The sequence below is a fragment of the Artemia sp. Qi Xiang Cuo genome, chromosome 14 (genome assembly GCF_049724085.1).
Source record: "Artemia sp. Qi Xiang Cuo chromosome 14, ASM4972408v1, whole genome shotgun sequence".
NCBI lineage: Eukaryota > Metazoa > Arthropoda > Branchiopoda > Anostraca > Artemiidae > Artemia > Artemia sp. Qi Xiang Cuo.
This window is the reverse complement of record NC_142807.1, coordinates 17,817,110-17,835,566: the sequence shown is the minus strand read 5'-3', so window position 1 is coordinate 17,835,566 and position 18,457 is coordinate 17,817,110. Positions and strand designations below refer to the sequence as shown.

The 18,457-nt window shown below is 37.4% G+C and overlaps 1 protein-coding gene across 1 annotated transcript in view; it reads right to left on the bottom strand.

Annotated features, from left to right (window-relative positions):
• Positions 1-232: 232 nt before the first annotated feature.
• Positions 233-18,457, bottom strand: part of LOC148944225 (DNA primase large subunit-like) — a 36,021-nt gene continuing 17,796 nt past the window's right edge. The window contains exons 3-4 of the mRNA XM_089099868.1: positions 1,760-1,933; positions 233-438 (exon numbers count right to left, since the gene is read on the bottom strand). Of these exons, the coding sequence (XP_088955994.1) occupies positions 275-438; positions 1,760-1,933 (338 nt within the window). The 3' untranslated portion in view covers positions 233-274. The remainder of the gene's footprint in view (positions 439-1,759; positions 1,934-18,457) is intronic.

The following is an 18,457-nucleotide window of genomic DNA, read 5'->3' as shown; positions in this document are numbered from 1 at the left end:
CTTTTTTTTACGAGCTCTTACTCAAGACCTCAAACTATAAATATCCAGTAGAGGATTCGTTGAAAGCCATTTCACTTGGGTACTCTTATTTCAATCGAACTTTATTTTTGTGAGAGGGGGGTGGGATAATTTCTTACCTTTCACATTGTGTGAATCATATCTGACAAACTTATGTGCAAAAATAAATGAAAATACTGGTCTTTATAAGCTGATCTTGACAAGGATCTGATAGATGGAAATTATATATTAATAATAAAAAAGGAAGCCTACAAAATCAAACTGAAAGAATAGAATCGTCCATTGCAGTTGTATCCGTTTCAAAATCTTCGTCAAAATTGATGCCTTCCGTTAACTGGCTAATATTGTCTGAGACTGGAGTTTGGCTTGGTTTCAAAATATTTTGGGAGTAGGATACTTCGCGAGTAGTTTCAATTTTTACTAAAAAAGAAATAAAATAAATGAAGTTTTTTTTTTAAATAAAAAGCATTTTCTAAGAGCTTCAAGTCTGAGATTCATATGACAGACCCCATTTTTCACTACCTAATGAAAGATAAAAAAAAAAAAAAAAAAATTCGAAATAATTTTACTTTAGGGATTTACATTTTACGAATACCAATTGTATAAGCTAATACTAAAGTTTTGCTAAATGATTTGATAATGGAGAATAACTCTAAATAAGAGGAAACGAAACATTCTTGGCTCTGTGGGTAATCCATCCCTCACCCCCTAAATTCAGCCACAATTCCCTAAGGACAACATGCACTGACAGACTGCAAATGACGCTCTCGCATTTAGAAGGTCTAGGGGGCCGTAGCCCTAACCCTGTTTGTGGCAATTTAAGCTCATTTTAAGCTTGACTTGATTATTAATTTTAATTCCTCTTTATTTTGAATTCATCTATAGTTAAATCTGTTATCTTTATGTTTAAGGTGATAATTCATTTTAGCTTCTCTTCGTTTTGGGTTTAAAACTAAATAATTATACTAAACAACTGAAAATTACACGATCATTTAACTGAAGCTTTGAGAATAGAACTAAAGCTCTATATCAAAGTTTACATGATTTCGATATATTCTGATTGTACATACGATTCCATTTTCTATATTGCTTTTACATGGTTTTTATAGCAACTGAACAAAACTGATTTACTATTGGTGTCACATCAAAGATATATCAAGCTAGTACCACCTCAGCAACTCCTCAACTTCCCCGTGACGAAAATCTCACTAGCTAAGCTTATGGTATTTGAAATAATAATATTTAATCGAAGCAAAAGTTTCTATAAAAAATACATTACATGTAAAACAACGTTCAAAAAATAATATCAGCTAACCAAAATAAACAAGACAGAATTAAACATATTGACGTACACCATTATAGAACATTATGTTTTAAAAAGAAACTATCCAAATTATTTTTTTGGCAGAACTGTTTTGGGAGATCTCTTATCAATTCATTTGATCATTGATTTTAAATTCTTATTTTATTTATGCAATAAATACAATGCAGTTTATTAATCTATCTAATTCATAAAATGTATCAGAATTTTAGCTTTATTTATATTTAGTCTTCAATTTATTTATGAAGTTACTTTACCTTTATTTATCAATAATAAATTAAATATTATTATAATTATTAATTTCAATTATTTATTAAAGAATATTTATTAATAATATCAATAAATTTATGTATTAATATAAATCATAATAATAATAAATATTAATAATATTTACTAATAAATAAACTACTAGGTCCTTACATATATCTTTAACTCCTTTCACATCTCCATGAATCGCTTTCTGACTTTCTATGAAATATTGATTAGGATGGTGGATGCCACCTGGCAATTCTACATTATGTGTAGCTTCGAACAATCTTTGACAAGCTATCTGATAATGCCGTCCAGAAACAAGTTGTAGGATTTCATCTATTACTACAACAAATTTTAAAAATTACTTACTACAAAAAAAAAAAAGAAAATCAATAAGAAGGCTTTGATCGCATTAATTTTCAATTAAAATATAAGTAGGAAACTCGTCTTTGGGTGTGTCACTTCGACGGGAAGGGCGGGGTAGGAACAAACCATCTGAACTTTAAAGGAGGGGGGTTGGAAAAACAACACGGAGTGGGATAATATTTGAAGCAAGAACGTTAGAAACGACATTCAGATGATTTAAATATATGTTATTTATAGCGTTATGACAGTTTTGTCAAAGCCACGAGAAACAAATTGTGACAATGTTGGGGGGAGGGGGGTAGGGGCAGTAAAAATTCAATATGACATCGAGTAAAGGGTAGAGCTAAATCAAAAGAAACTAGGTTTTCAAAACACCATACAGCAATATCCCTAGAAAATAAATAGGCCATTGAAACTGAAATATTAAAAGTTCCAGTTCCCTTTTTAAGAGTAAAAAAATATTGGAGGCCAACCAACCCTCATCCGATTTAAACAACACCAATTGCTCAAAACTTTAATGAGGGTTCTGTGTTTCCAATTGATTTTAGCAGTAAGTAATTAGGGTATTTATTACCCTAATATGGCAGTACCTCAATTTAGTACTTGGATATGGAAACAGAGGTTTCCGGTGGACAGTTTTCATCCACAGTTGTTAAGTAGGGTATATTTAAATCAGGTTTGTAATGGGCACAAATTCAGAAATTGAAAAAAGACAAAAAATGTGAAAAAAAATTGTGCCAAAAAGTTACAGCGCGTTTGGACTCTGAACTACGGAAGTAAATGACTTGACAACAGACTAATCAAACATAGTTCTGAGTGAAATTCTTTAGTTAGTTCTGACAAGTTTGGAAAGTTTGCTGCTTTGTCAGTACGTTGATTATCATATTGTCAAGCATGATTTTCGGGGAACTTAAACGGAGTGCTTTTTAAATACTCTAGGATCAACTTTGTCAACATTTTTTAAATCCATTAGCAAAACTCCCAACATTTATAAGTGACCACGCGATTCTATTCTATAACAACAGTTGCAAAAGTCAACTAGAGTTCAAGAGTGAACGATCAAAGCAGCTGTGACTGCAAAGGATAAAACACTTTAGGTTTACAATAGTTAAACTATAGTCAAATAAAGTCTCAGGTTAAAACAAACTACCAGAGATTAAGTGAGGAAGATTAGGGCGAGGGCGTGATGTCATATATGCCATGATGAGAGTAGGGCAATGCCATGATCCTGTAACTTTTGCACTAGCCTTTCCACCTTATCTTTTTGTACCAAGACCTTGCCCAACAAGTCAAGTTTAAGAAAATTATTAAACATAATGAAAAAGATGCTTAAGCTCACCTTAACAAAGGAAATTCATGCTTTAACATGCGACTTTTATGTAATTATTTGGATTGAACCTGGACAACGTCATCCTCAGGCTCATTAAATGGGAAAATGTGGTTAAAATGTGGTTACCTCAGGTTGAAGGCGACAGAATTATTGATCAATTATTAAAGTTTTCACATTGCACCTCAGTTAAGAATTACTGTGACTAATCGAATAGTCAAGAACTACTTCTTTTGTTATATAAGCCGTTAAGAGGCAAATTTAGCCAGATACACAAAAAACAGTAAAAAAATAAAAAACATTTGACTTTCCATCACGAAAAATATTAATTTGTTTCTCTCAATTACTCCATATTTAGAAAATTTACTTATGACAGTACAAAATAAAGAGAAAGTAAAATGCTTTGACCAAGGCCGTACCCGGCGGGAGGGGTGAGTCCGGTTTTAAACCCTGCTATGGGGGGGGGCTTACCTGGTCTAATCGGCACTTCCAGTGCGTATAATTGAAATCTCAAGACAAAATATCATAGGCAGCGTGACAGCGCTGCCTAAGTAAAGACCGATGTGTGCACAATATATTGTTGTTTTATAGACCAGGGCCCTCCTTATAGAAAGAAATGTCACAGGACCTTCAAAAAGAGCTCATGGAGGGCAAATAGCTCCCCCTCCCCACGTAAATCAATTTCTCAAACACATCCAATAAAAATTTTGAGATAGCCATTTTGTTCAGCGTAGTTTAAAGGTCTGAAAATCATGACTTTGAGAATTACAACCCCCCCCCCACAACCCTCAGAGAAATGGTCGTAAGTTATGCCCTAGGGGAATATAAGGTTTTTTTTACAGAAAGAGTGGGATTATAACCCTTATAGGGGGCTCATTTGATTGGTAATCAGAAGTTCTACTGACCTTTTTAACAATCAAAAGTGATTGGAGGTCAACCTCCAATCTGTGAAAATGTGGTCGTATAAACTTCAAAGAGGGCTCATTGGATTGGTAATCAGAAGTTATAGTGCTATTTTTAAGAGTCGAAGTGATCAGAAGGCAAATATCCCTCTTCCACACACATACACACAAACGTTGTATTTTCCCGAAACACATCTGATAGAAAATTTTAAAACGGCCATTTGTTGTCGTAGAAACTTCGAAAAGGGCTCAGTCGGTTGGTAATTGAAAGGGCTAGTGCCCTCTTTAATAGTCAAAAGCGATTGGAGGGCAACAATCCCCCAACCCCACGCCCATCATTTCTCAAACACTTCCTGTCAAAATTTCAATATAGGTATTTTGTTAGTCGTAGTTTAAAAGTTCAGAAATTATGTCTTTGGGGATGAAACCCCCTCGCAGTCCTCAGGGCAAGGGATGTAAGATATGCCGCGAGAGCATTTAAGGTTTTAATGGAAACGATGGTCGTATAAAATTCGGAGGGGGCTCATTGGATTGGAAATCAGAATTTGAAAAGCCATTTTTAAGAGTCAAATTTATTGGAGGGCAGCTATACCCCAACCCCACGTCATATTTTCCCCAAATGCATCCGATAGAACTTTTAAGAGAGCCATTTGTTCAAAAATAGTCCAAAGATCTTACAATACGGCCTTTGGGGTTGACACAACCTTCCAGAGTATGGGGGAAAGGGTTTTAAGTTATGCCCAGGGGGATGTGGAGGCTCATTTGATTGGAAATGCATAGTTCTAGGTTCATTTTAAGAGTCAAGCGTGATGGAGAGAAAATAGCCTCCCCCCCCCACTGATATCCTCTTTTCCCCAAGCATATTCTATCGAAATCTTGAGATAGCAATTTTGTAGCCAATCGTCCAAAGATAATATAACAACGTCTTCAGTAATCAAATATAAGAAATAATTAGGCGGATGTTGAACTAAATCAAAACAAACTATGAGCATGTGGACTTTCAAAAAGAAGACAAAGCAATATCTTAAGAACAACTTATATTATTAAGTTAGATCTTTAAGAGTAAGTTGTGGGGGATTTTGAACCAGCCAGAAGGCACTATGTGTATACTTTCAGTACTACAACTACAGTTACTGTGACTAATGATGCTAAGAGTATTAAGGTAAAATTATTCGGAAGTGTTTAGGAGGTGTTCCAATAAAACAAAAAAACTGTATACATGCAGGTTTTCAAAAAGGCATATAAGCAATATCATAGGCAGCACCACTCTATAATACCTAGAAATATCATTAAAAAATAACACTTTAAATCTTTTCGTTTTTTAAGACTTTACAGTTTGGACTGCTATTTGTATGCTGGAGAAAAATTTTCATCAATTTTTAACAACATACACCATTTTAAAAATCTGGACACAAATAGTAGGCTACTGTTTAACTTAGTTTCATACCTCCTCTAGTAAACCTGAAATGGAAAACTTGATACCATTCGCAAAAAAATCTGTTTACTTTCTTTGATAGCTTTGATACACTTACGCTATTTTGATTTGGTTGAATTTTAAGAGCAGATGTAGCCTCGAAAGTTTGAACATAATACCCCCAGTCGTTCTTGGGATACTGCTGAGATTCCTTATTGGGAATTATCAATATAACAGTGCAATTTTATTTAATATTGTGGCAGCATTTAGTTTTTAAACATAATGGGTAAATGGGAGGGTGGGAGTGGAAGGGGGATTAGTTGCCCTCCAATCACTTTCGACTATTAAAAAGGGCATCAGTCCTTTCTATTTTCAATCGAATAGGCCCCTTTCGAAGCTCCCACAACAACTCCTTCGATACGAGGTGCCCTGGTCTAAACAACAACAACAACAAAAATATTACTAATCACTTTCAACTGTTAAAAAGGGCACTAGCTCTTTGAATTTGAAATCGAATGAGCCCTTTTCTGAAGTTTCTACAACAACGTCTTCTATAAAAACCTTATTTGCCCCCAGGGCATAACTTGAAACCCTTTCCTTGAGGGCTGTGGTGGAGTATCCTCTTCAAAAACATATTTTAAATATGTAAATCAACTACCCTGAACAAAATGGTTATCTCAAAATTTTTATTGGATGTGTTTGGGGAAAGGATGGGCTTGGGGGGGCTAGTTGCCCTCCAATCACTTTCGACTATTAAAAAGGGCACTAGCCCTTTGAATTTCCAGTCGAATGAGCCTTTTTTGAAGTTTCTATGACAACGCCTTCTATAAAAACCTTATATGCCCCCAGGGCACATCTTAAAACCCTTGCCCCGAGGGCTGTTGGGGAGTGTCCTCCTCAAAAAGATATTTTCTATCTGGAAATCAACTACGCTGAACAAAATAGCTATCTCAAAATTTTGATTGGATGTGTTTGGGGGAATGATGGGCGTGGCGGGGGGGGGGGGGGCTAGTTGTCCTCCAATCACTTTCGACTATTAAGAATGGAACTATTCCTTTGAATTTCCAATCGAATGAGTCTGTTTTGAAGTTTCTGAGAAAAAACCTTTTTTGAAGGTCTTCTATAAAAACCTTTTATGCCCCCAGGGCATAACTTAAAACCCTTGCCCTGAGGGTTGTGGGGGAGTGTCCTCCTAGTTTCTATCTGGAAATCAACTACGCTGAACAAAATGGCTATCTCAAAATTTTGATTGGATGTCTTTAGGGGAATAATGGGCGTGGGGGGGTTAGTTGCCCTCCAATCACTTTCGACTATTAAAAAGGGTACTAGCCCTTTGAATTTTCAATCGAATCAGCCTGTTTTGAAGTTTCTACGACAACGCCTTCTATAAAAACATTAAATGCCCCAGGGTAAAATTTAAAACCCTTGCCCTGAAGGTTGTGGGGGACTGTCGTCCTCAAAAACATTTCTTCTATCCAGAAATCAACTCCGCTGAACAAACTGGCTATCTCAAAATTTTGATTGGATGTGTTTGGGGGAATGATGGGCGTGGGGGGGGGGCTAGTTGCCCTCCAATCACTTTCGACTATTAAAAAGGGCACTAGCCACTCCAATTTCCAATCGAGAGAGCCCTTTTCGAAGTTTCAACGATGACTCCTTCGATACGAAGTGCCCTGGTATGGAAAAAAAAAACCCTCAAAAAACAACACATTGTGCCCACATTGTTGTTTACTTAGGCAGTGGTAGCCCGCTGCCTATGAAAAGGTTGGCATAAGAGGGGGTTAGTTACCGTCCAATCACTTTCAACTATTAAAAAGGGCACTAGCCCTTTGAATTTCCAATCAAATGAGCCTTTTTTGAAGTTTCTATGACAACACCTTCTATAAAACCTTATATGCCCCCAGGCCATAACTTAAAACCCTTGCCACGAGGTTTGTGGGGGAGTTTCCTCGTCAGAGACATATTTTCTGTCAGGAAAACAACTACGCTGAACAAAATGCCTATCTCACAACTTTGATTGGAGGTGTTTGGGGGAAGGCTGGGCCTGGGGGGGGGCTATTTGCCCTCCAATCACTTTCGACTATTAAAAAGGGCACTAGCCCTTTGAATTTCCAATCGAATGATACTTTCGTGTAGTTTCTACGACAACGCCTCCTATAAAAAACCGTATATGCCCCCAGGGCATAACTAACAACCCTTGCCCTGAGGGTTGTGGGGGAGTGTCCTCCTAAAAAACATATTTTATATTCGGAAATCAACTACGCTGAACAAAATGGCTGTCTCGAAATTTTTATTGGACGTGTTTGGGGGAATAATGGGCGTGGGGGGGCTAGTTGCCCTCCAATCACTCCCGACTATTAAAAAGGGCACTAGCCACTCCAATTTCCAATCGAGAGAGCCCTTTTCGAAGTTTCAACGATGACTCCTTCGATACGAAATGCCCTGGTATGGGTAAAAAAAAAACCTCAAAAAACAACACATTGTGCCCACATTGTTCTGTACTTAGGCAGCGCTAGCGCGCTGCCTATGAAAAGGTTGGCATAAGAGGGGGGTTAGTTACCGTCCAATCACTTTCAACTATTAAAAAGGGCACTAGCCCTTTGAATTTCCAATCAAATGAGCCTTTTTTGAAGTTTCTATGACAACACCTTTTATAAAACCTTATATGCCCCCAGGCCATAACTTAAAACCCTTGCCACGAGGTTTGTGGGGGAGTTTCCTCGTCAAATACATATTTTCTGTCAGGAAAACGACTACGCTGAACAAAATGGCTATCTCAAAACTTTGTTTGGATGTGTTTGGGCGAATGATGGCCATGGGGGGAGGGGGGGGGCGAGTTGCCCTCCAGTGATTTTTAACTATTACAAAGGCTACTAGCCCTTTGAAATTCCAATCAAAAGAGCCTTTTTTGAAGTTTCTACGACAATACTTTCTTTATAAACCTTATATGCCCCCAGGGCATAACTTACAACCCTAGCCCTGAGGGTTGTATGGGATTGTCCTCCTCAAAAATATATTTTCTATCCGGAAATCAACTACTCTGAACAAAATGGCGATCTCAAAATTTTGATTGGTTGTGTGTGGGGGAATGATGGGCGCGGGGAGGGGGGGGGGGCTAGTTGCCCTCCAATCACTTTCAACTATTAAAACGAGCACAAGCCGTTTGAATTTCCAGTATAACAAGCCTGTTTTGAATTTTTTACGACAACACCTTCTACGAAAACCTTTTATGCCCCCAGGGCATAACTTAAAACCGTGGCCCTGAGAATTGTAGGGGAGTGTCCTCCTAAAAAAGAAATTTTCTATTTGAAAATAAACTACGATGAACAAAATGTTTATTTCAAAATGTTTATTTGATGTGTTTGGGGGACTGTTGGGCGTGGGGGGGGAGGGGGCTAGTTGCCTTCCAACCACTTTCGACTATTAAAAAGGGCACTAGCCACTCCAATTTGCAATCGAATGAGCCCTTTTCGAACTTCCTACGACAACTCCTTGGATACGAAGTGCCCTGGTATGGAGAAAAAAAAAAAAAAACAACACATTGTACCCACATCGTTCTTTACTTAGGCAGCGCTGGCGCGCTGCCTATGAAAGAAACAAAAAGATATAAAAAAAATTTTCATAAAAATGACTTTGTCAATAAAAAACGAACAGAAATTCATCTAAAAAAACTTTTTCCACAAAACAAGTTTTACAAAAAAAGTAAAGAGCTCGTTTAAGCCAAAAATGGGCAGAAATAAAGTCAAGAAATCATCCAAGCGTAAAACTACCACAAATCACTATCAATAAATAAATGAAACTTAAAATGAACAGAAATTAGAATAAATAGCCGTGTCAAACTCGAAACGAGAAAAAATTAATATTAGTAGAGCTGATAATCCCCATGCCTTCTCAAAACCCGAACATAATTTGTGCTTTACAGAAAACAAAATATGTTTAAATGTTTTCACTTTTTTACTTAAATAAGTAAAATCTTTTTTTTTACTCGCTTTTTTTTATTCTGTTTCATTTTGAGGAATAAATATCCGTATAGTTATATAAAACTGACAATCCACGGTCATTTTTTATTAGTAAAGCCTAAGTTATGTTCTGGTCTTGAGAAGGCATAGGGGTTGTCAGCTCAAGTAATGTTAATTTTTGCTCGTTTTGAGTTTGACTAGGTTATTTATTATAATATCTGTTCGTCTTGAGCTTCATTTAATTGTTGATAGTGATTTGTGGTAGTTTTACGCTTGGAAGATTATTGACTTTATTTCTGCCCATTTTTGGCTTAATAGGGCTCATTACTTTTCTTCGAAAAGTTATTCTGTGGAAAAGTTTTTTAAATTAATATAAATATATGACACCGTCATTCAGCCAGGGGGGGGGGCTGGCGCCTCTTGCCCCTCCCCCCCCCCCTTATAGGCGCCCATGGAAAGTTACACAACTTTTAATAGTCGAAAGTGATTGGAGGGCAAGTAATGTCCCTTCCACTTCCACCCTCCCATATGTTGTTAAAAATTGCTGAAAATTTTTCTCCAGTATACAAACAGCAGGCCAAACTATAAAGTCTTAAAAAACGAAAAGATTCAAAGTGTTATTTTATTTTTCCCTGACAAGACTTTGTCAATATAAAACGAACAGAAATTAATTAAAAAAAACTTTTTCCACAAAATAAGTTTTTCAAAGAAAAGTAAAGAACTCCATTAAACAAAAAAATGAGCAAAAATAAAATCAAATAATCTACCAAGCTCGAAACTACCACAAATCAGCATCGATAAATAAATGAAACCCAAAACGAAGAGAAATTAAAATAAATAACCGAGTCAAACTCAAAACGAGTAGAAATTAACATAAGTTGGGCGCAAAACCCCTATGCCTTCCCAAGGCCAGAAAAAAATTTGCACTTTACTGAAAAAATACAAATAAATGTACATTGTCAGTTTAATATACATATACTGATATTTAGTAATCAAAATGTTAAAATTATTTGATTTATTAAAGTTATAAAAATAAAAACATTAATATTTTTTTCAGTAGTAAGAATTTTTTCTGGCCTTGAGAAGGCATAGGGGTTTTGCGCCCAACTTATGTTATTTTCTGCTCGTTTTGAGTCATGTTCATTAAGACTTTATAGTTTGGCCTGCTATTTATATGCTGGAGAAAAACTTTCAGCAATTTTTAACAACATACACCATTTTAAAAATCTGGACACAAATAGTACTGTTTAACTTAGTTTCATACCTCCTCTAGTTGACCTGAAATGGAAAACTTGATACCATTCGCAAAAAAATCTGTTTAGTTTCTCTTTGATAGCTTTGATACACTTACACTATTTTGATTCGGTTAAATTTTAAGAGTAGAAGATGCCTCGAAAGTTTGAACATAATACCCTCAGTCGTTCTTCGGATACTGCTGAGATGCCTTATTGGGAATTAGCATTATCACAGTGTATTTTGATTTAATCTTAAGGCCACATCTAGTTTTTAAACATAATGGGCAAATGGGAGGGTGGGATTGGAAGGGAGATTAGTTGCCCTCCAATCACTTTCGACTATTAAAAAGGGCATCAGCCCTTTCTATTTTCAACCGAATGAGCCCCTTTCGAAGTTCCCACGACAACTCCTTCGATACGAAGTGCCCTGGTATAAACACCAACAAAACTATTACTAATCACTTTCGACTATTTAAAAGGGCTCTAGCCCTTTGAATTTCCGATCGAATGAGCTTTTTTTGAAGTTTTTACGACAATGCCTTCTATGAAAAACATTATGTGCCCCCTGGGCATAACTTAAAACCCTTGCTCTGAGGGTTGTGGGGGAGTATCCTCCTCAAAAACATATTTTCTATCTGGAAATCAACTACGCTGAACAAAATGGATGTTTCACAATTTTGATTTGACGTGTTTGGGGGAATGATGGACGGGAAGGGGGGGGGGTAGTGGCCCTCAAAACCCTTCAACGATTAAAAAGGATTGAATTTCCAATCAAATTAGCCTTTTTTGAAGTTTCTCCGACAACGCCTTCTATAAAAACCTTATATGCCCCCAGGGCATAACTTAAAACCCTTGCCCTGAGGATTTTGGGGGAGTGTCCTTCTCAAAAACATATTTTCTATCTGGAAATTAACTAGCCTACGCTAAACAAAATATCTATCTCAGAATTTTGATTGGATATGTTTGGGTGAATGATGGACGTGGGGGGGGGGGGCTAGTTGCACTCCATTTACTTTCAACTATTAAAAAGGGCACTAGCCCTTTGGATTTCCAATCAAATGAGCCCCTTTTGAAGTTTCTATGACAACGCCTTCTATAAAAACCTTATATAGCCCAGGACATTTGTTGGGGAGTGTCCTCCTCAATTACGTATTTTCTATGTGGAAATCAACTATGCTGAACAAAATGGCTATCTCAAAACTTTAATTGGATGTGTTTGGGAGAATGATGGGCGTGGGGGAGGGGCTAGTTGCCTTCCAATCACTTTCAACTATTAAGAAGGGCACTAGCCCTTTAAATTCCCAATCGAATGAACCTGTTTTGAAGTTTCTACGACAATGCCTTCTATAAAAACCTTATATGCCCCCAGGGCATAACTGTAAAACCTTTGCCCTGAGGGTTTTGGGGGAGTGTCCTCCTCAAAAACATATTTTCTATTTGGAAATCAACTACGCTAAGCAAAATGGCTATCTAAAATTTTGATTGGATGTGTTTGGGGGAATGATGGGCGTGGGGGGGGGGGGTGGGGGCAGTTGCCCTTCAAACACTTTTGATTTTTAAAAAGGGCACTAGTCCTTAGAATTTCCGATCGAATGAGCCTGTTTTGAAGTTTCTACGACAACACCTATTAAAACCTTATATGCCCCCAGGGCATAACTTAAAACCTTTGCCCTGAGGATTGCAGGAGAGCGTCCTCCTCAAAAACATATTTTCCATCTGGAAATCAACTAGCCTACGCTGAACAAAATGGCTGTCTCAAAATTTTAATTGGATGTGTTTTGGGGTATGATGGGCGTGGGGGGATCTAGGTACCCTCCAATCACTTTTGACTATTACAAAGGGCACTAGCCCTTTGAATTTCCAATCAAATGAGCCTGTTTTGAAGTTTCTGCGACAGTGCCTTCTATAAAAACCTTATATGAACCCAGGTCATAACTTAGAACCTTTGCCCTAAGGGTTGTGGGGGAGTGTCCTCCTCAAAAACATATTGACTATCTGCAAATCAACTACGCTGAACAAAATGGCTATCTCACAATTTTGATTGGATGTGTTTGGGAGAATGATGGGCGTGGGGAGGGGGGCTAGCTGCCCTCCAATCACTTTCGACTATTAACAAGGGCACTAGCCACTCCAATTTCCAATCGAATGAGCCCTTTTTGAAGTTTCTACGACAACTCCTTCAATACGAAGTGCCCGGGTATGGAGAAAAAAAAACACACGGTGCCCACATCATTCTTTTGAACACTTTATTGAGAATCTGTCTTCGTGACCGAAGAAACGGCTGCTTAATTAGATATATATAGAATATAAAGAATTTAAAAAGAGAAAATGATAGAAAAAGATATTTGAGAGCCAAATAGCCAGAAATTGAGACTAAGTAATGCATCTGATTTCACGCTTAAGAAAAGTGACTGGGCTTTGGGAAAACCAAACCGGTACCCCACTGTCAGTGGCGGTTCTAGGCCTAGGCGGGGGGGGGGAGGGAGTGCTTCAACCCAGTTTAACTGATATTAAATTTCTTTAATTTTATGTTTTTACACTCCTGTTGTATAGCTTGCCCCCTCCAGACTATGAAGCCTAAAACCACTACTTATTCAAGATTCATTTATTTAAAAATAACTTTCACAGTATTAGCAAGAGCCTCAACTACATAACGCTATTTCTTACAATGAACAAAGGGGGAAAACTAGGCATGATTAACGGCACTTGTATAAAACAAAATAAAAGAATTGCTGGATCGATTTGTTCTGTATCTTATTGGCTCGAACTTATTTGTGTGTTGAGTATTGGCTTTGGGAACAATAAAAGGAGGCAACAACGTACTGTTTTTCACTAGCGATGAGTGGCTATCCAAATTTGCACATGAGATGGAATCTCCATTCTCTCAGCGTTGGTATTTTCAACGTTGCAATTGCAGTTACATACGTGTAACAATTTGTAGTTACATACTACTACTACTACTACTACTAACACCTCATCGCAGCACCAAGCCGCCTGAGGCCAACACAGCTACGTACGCTCCTCCTCCACCCCAATCTATTCAAAGCCTCCCTTTTTACACCCGCCCACGAAGTTCCCATTTCCTTTAAATCTTTCTTTATGACGTCCTCCCACCCCAGACGGGGACGACCTGCTTTCCGTTTAGCCCTAGATGGTTGGCCGAAAAGAACAATCTTCGGCAATCTGTCATCCTTCATCCGCACAACATGCCCTAACCACCTCAACCTTTCTTTCATTATAGACCTAGAAAGCGGTATTGAACCACATTTTTCGTATAGCCTATTGTTTGAAATACGGTCAGTCAGCAGGGTACCCAGAAAGATCCTTAAGCAATTTCTCTGGAAAACATCTAGCAAATCTTCATCCGCTTTTCGGAGCGTCCATGCTTCAGAGCCATATTTGACCACTGTCATCACTGTAGCTTCTAATAATCTAATCTTGGTTTGCAGACTTATCTTCCTATTCATCCAAACTTTTTTTAACCGTGAAAAAAATACCCTGAGCCTTGGCTCTTCTACTTTTAACATCTTCACAGCTCGCACCGTGTTTACTAATAAAACTACCAGGATAAGTGAAGCTGTCCACCTGATCAATCTTTTTATTGCCTAACGTCATCTATTCATCTTTGCTTATTCCTAGCCTTAGTGACTTAGTCTTCCTAACAGTAATTTTAAAACCAATAGTAGCACCCTGAACTCGCAAAACCTCTAAAACTTCATTCATTTTGTTCACACTTTCATCTAGGATGCTTAAATCATCAGCATAATCCAAGTCCAGGAGACTTTTTCCTCCCCATTTGAGTCCGTGGTCCCCCATTGCCTTTCCTGTGCTCCTTAAAACAAAGTCCATCAAAATAATCCAAATAAAGGGGGACAGAACACAACCCAGCTTAACTCCCGATTTAACACAAAACCAGCTGTCAACCTCATTTCCTACCTTAACCGCAGCAGTGTTATTCTCGCACATAGCACTAATCACTTTAATGTATTTGTCTGGTATACCATACAACGATAAAACCTTTACTAAAGCTCCTCTATCAACAGAATCGAACGCTTGCTCATAATCTATAAAACTGAGGACCAAAGGTGTTTGAAAACTTAGGCACTTCTCAATTATTAACCTAAGAGTGAAAATTTGGTCATCACATCCTCTACCTTTTCTAAAACCGCACTGCTCTTCTCTTAAAACTTTGTCTACGGCATCTCTCAGTCTAAAAAGTATCATATTACTAAGCAATTTACTACCTAAAGAGATCAGACTAATGCATCGATAATTACCACACTCACTTTTATCACCTTTCTTATAAAGTGGCTTAATTAAGGTTTTCCTAAAATCGTTAGGTACTTCCCCTTTTTCAAGAATAATATTCTTAATCTTTAATAACTTATTTCTAACCTCAGAACCACCATATTTAAGAAACTCAATTACCACCCTATTAGCATCTAGAGCCTTATTATTTTTTAGTCATTCTAGTACTGTCGCTCATTCTTCTTCACAAAACAAAATTTCCTTCACATCCAAGGTCTCACAAACTTTTTCAGTTTCATATCTATTTTTTCCTGCAACTCTATCTCGGTTAAGCAAGTTCTCAAAATGTTCGGCCCATCTCGCTTTAGCTTTTTCCTTGTCGCTAATTGCCACCCCATTCCTATCTTTAACTGGGACAAGTCCGGATTGACTACTACCTCTCAATTTGTTAACGTTCCAATAAAATAGCTTACTATTATGGCGTCTAGCTGCATCTTCTAAATCCTCGGCAATTTTATCCATGGCCTGCACTTCACACCTTCTTAGTTCATATTTCAATGCTTTCTCCACTTTCTTCACATTTCTTTTGTTTTCATGCGATCTATCACTCAGATAATTCTTGTACAAGTCCTTTCTCCTTTCTATTAAACATAAAGCTTTTTCACTAATATTCTTATCTGCAGTTCTAGCTTTCTTCCCTAATACACATTCAGCAACTTCAAAAATTATTTTTCTAAAATTATTCCAACCATCTTCCACATTATCAAATTTGAAACACTCAAGTTTAGTATTCAACTGTTCCTGGAAAGTTTCTCTCAAATTCTCATCATGGAGTCTACTGACATCATAACTTCCCAGGAGGTAATTACCCTTCCGATATTTCAACTTTAAATTAACCCTTGACACTACTAGATGGTGATATTTATTTTTAACATCAATAACGGCACTCCTATATGCCCTAGTATCTTGTATTGATCCTGCCAGTCTTCAGTTTATTATAACATAATCAATAAGGTTTGCTGTCTTACCATCACGTGAATACCATGTTAACTTATGAGCCATTTTATGACCAAACACTATTGGATATAAGTAGATTGTTATACCTACAAAATTGCAAAAGTCTGTATCCATTACTGTTTTTTTTTCCTACAACAACTTTACATAAGCTTTGATACCATCTATCCTTATTTCTACCAACCTGGGCGTTAAAATATAACAGCAAAAACATAAAATTTCTACATGGGACCTTGCCTATTTTCTCCTGTAACTGAAAGTAAAATTCATCTGAGTCTATAGTATCTCTGTCAGTCGGTTCTACAGAGGCGTATACTACTATAACTGATACCCTGAACTTTTTAGTCATAACATGAACAATTATTATTCTATTATTAATACCTTCCCAACCTAAACAAGACTTGGCAGCTTCTTTATTCATCATGATCCCTACTTCCTGTCTATGTACCCCATCCTTCCTGCCTGAGTAAATCAATTCTATATAACCTAATTTTAGGCTTCCTACCCCTGGGATATGAGTTTCTGAAACTCCTAATAAATCCAGTTCGAATCGTCTGAATTCATTAGTAAAAATGTCGATACGATAGTCATTTTTTAACGTTGTAACATTCCAAGTTCCAATTTTCATGTTCTTTAAATCATTGAAATTATTTTGGCCTCAGGTAAAGCGATGATCCCGGATACCATTGCACGACAGGAATCTCATATCCTCTTGCGAGTACGCCGATATGCTTAATCCGGCTTAGAATTGGGCGAAAGGAAGTCTTTAGGACATCCACGAACAAGGACTTTATGCAATCCTTGGCCCATATTTGTCACAATAGGGTTTTCAGCACTTGGCGATGCTGCTCTATCAACAGGAGTCGAAATCCTGCACAAACAATCTCAAGCCTATTACCTCCAACTCATTATATATTCATGCCTACAAATATCATGCTACTACGGGGAGGCAACCCGTAATAGATACATTAGTTAGGAAGAGGTTTTTCAGCCCAAAGACGCCCATCAAAACATACCAAGCCCAGAAAAATTGTCCATTAGTCAGAATCCCGTGCAAATGCTGTGTCGCTTACTAGGCTATAATGTCCTCGAGGGTCGCCACTCCTCAAGTGGGAATAAAGTTCACCGCAGGGTCCCAAGTCTTGCAGGTATCCCGAAAGGGTCGAGGCAACCCTTTGCAGAGCCCGTTGTCCATATATCTGGATCTTAGGCCCTGCCACAGTTGTCCTCCTATAGAGGATCCTGCCGCGTTGGTGTTCTGCATCACCATGCAATTTAACCCATTGCTGGGAGAAGGTTTGCAACTCATGGAACTTGTGGACAAACCAGTGGGCCCTTTTGAGTGTACAGTTGAGGGGCCTTCTTCCTCTTCCACCTGTATTTATGACCCCGGGCGAGGGTGCCCCAGATTCTATTATGGACCCCCAGGGACAAGGTCCCCCCTTGGTCCGTGCCTCCTATGGAGGTACCCTACATATCTGTAGATATATCTAATATATATGTAGACATATCTGTAGATATGTCTACATATCTAATAGGAAACAGTCGTTATTAAGTCTGGAAACAGTCTCTATTTCCGGCGCAAGTGGTTAATCTCTAATACGGTTTATTATACACCGCCTCAAATGTTCCACTGAGTGGAGGTCTGGAAGAAAAACACAACAACTCATTTTCGAAAAAGGCATTTAAATATGACCTTTAATCTCGGGGCGTAAGACTTTCACGAGCTACAATGTGCTTTTAACAGCCTTTCTAGCAGATAAAATTTGATAGAAAGAAAAAAAGACCGAACATTTTTTTTTTTTAAGAACAAACGAAAATACTAAAAAACAAGCGAATATTTTAGGAGGAGCCAAAACAAAGCGGGGAGTCAACTTGAAAAAAAAAAACACAAAAAAAACCCCAAGTTAAAAGGTGAATAATGGGAATGGGAGGAGGGGAAGGGCAAAATTGGAGTGAATTTTCACAAATCAAGTGAAAATGACATTGAAAACTGAAGAATGAGTCATATAGTACCATAAAGGTAAAGATATACTAAAGAAAATCATTTTAAAAAACGGTAATAGAACTGGGCAACCATAGCACAAAAATATAAAGGGCCATAAAAATACAAAATTATGAAAGTCAAGATCGGTTGCTTTACCTCAAACAAAAAAAGAGAAACGAAACCAGCTTAAAATATTTCTTATTTAAGAAAAATAATAAATCGATGGGCAAGACCGTATTTAGGGGGGGGGCAGGGTTTTAAATCATTAAAAACCAAAATTAGAAGAATTAATACCAAATACCAAACATCCAAAGTCGAGTCACTCAAAAACACCCATGATTAGCAAAAAACCTAAAAAACTTTTGAACCACTCCCCAAGGATACTATATATATATATATATATATATATATATA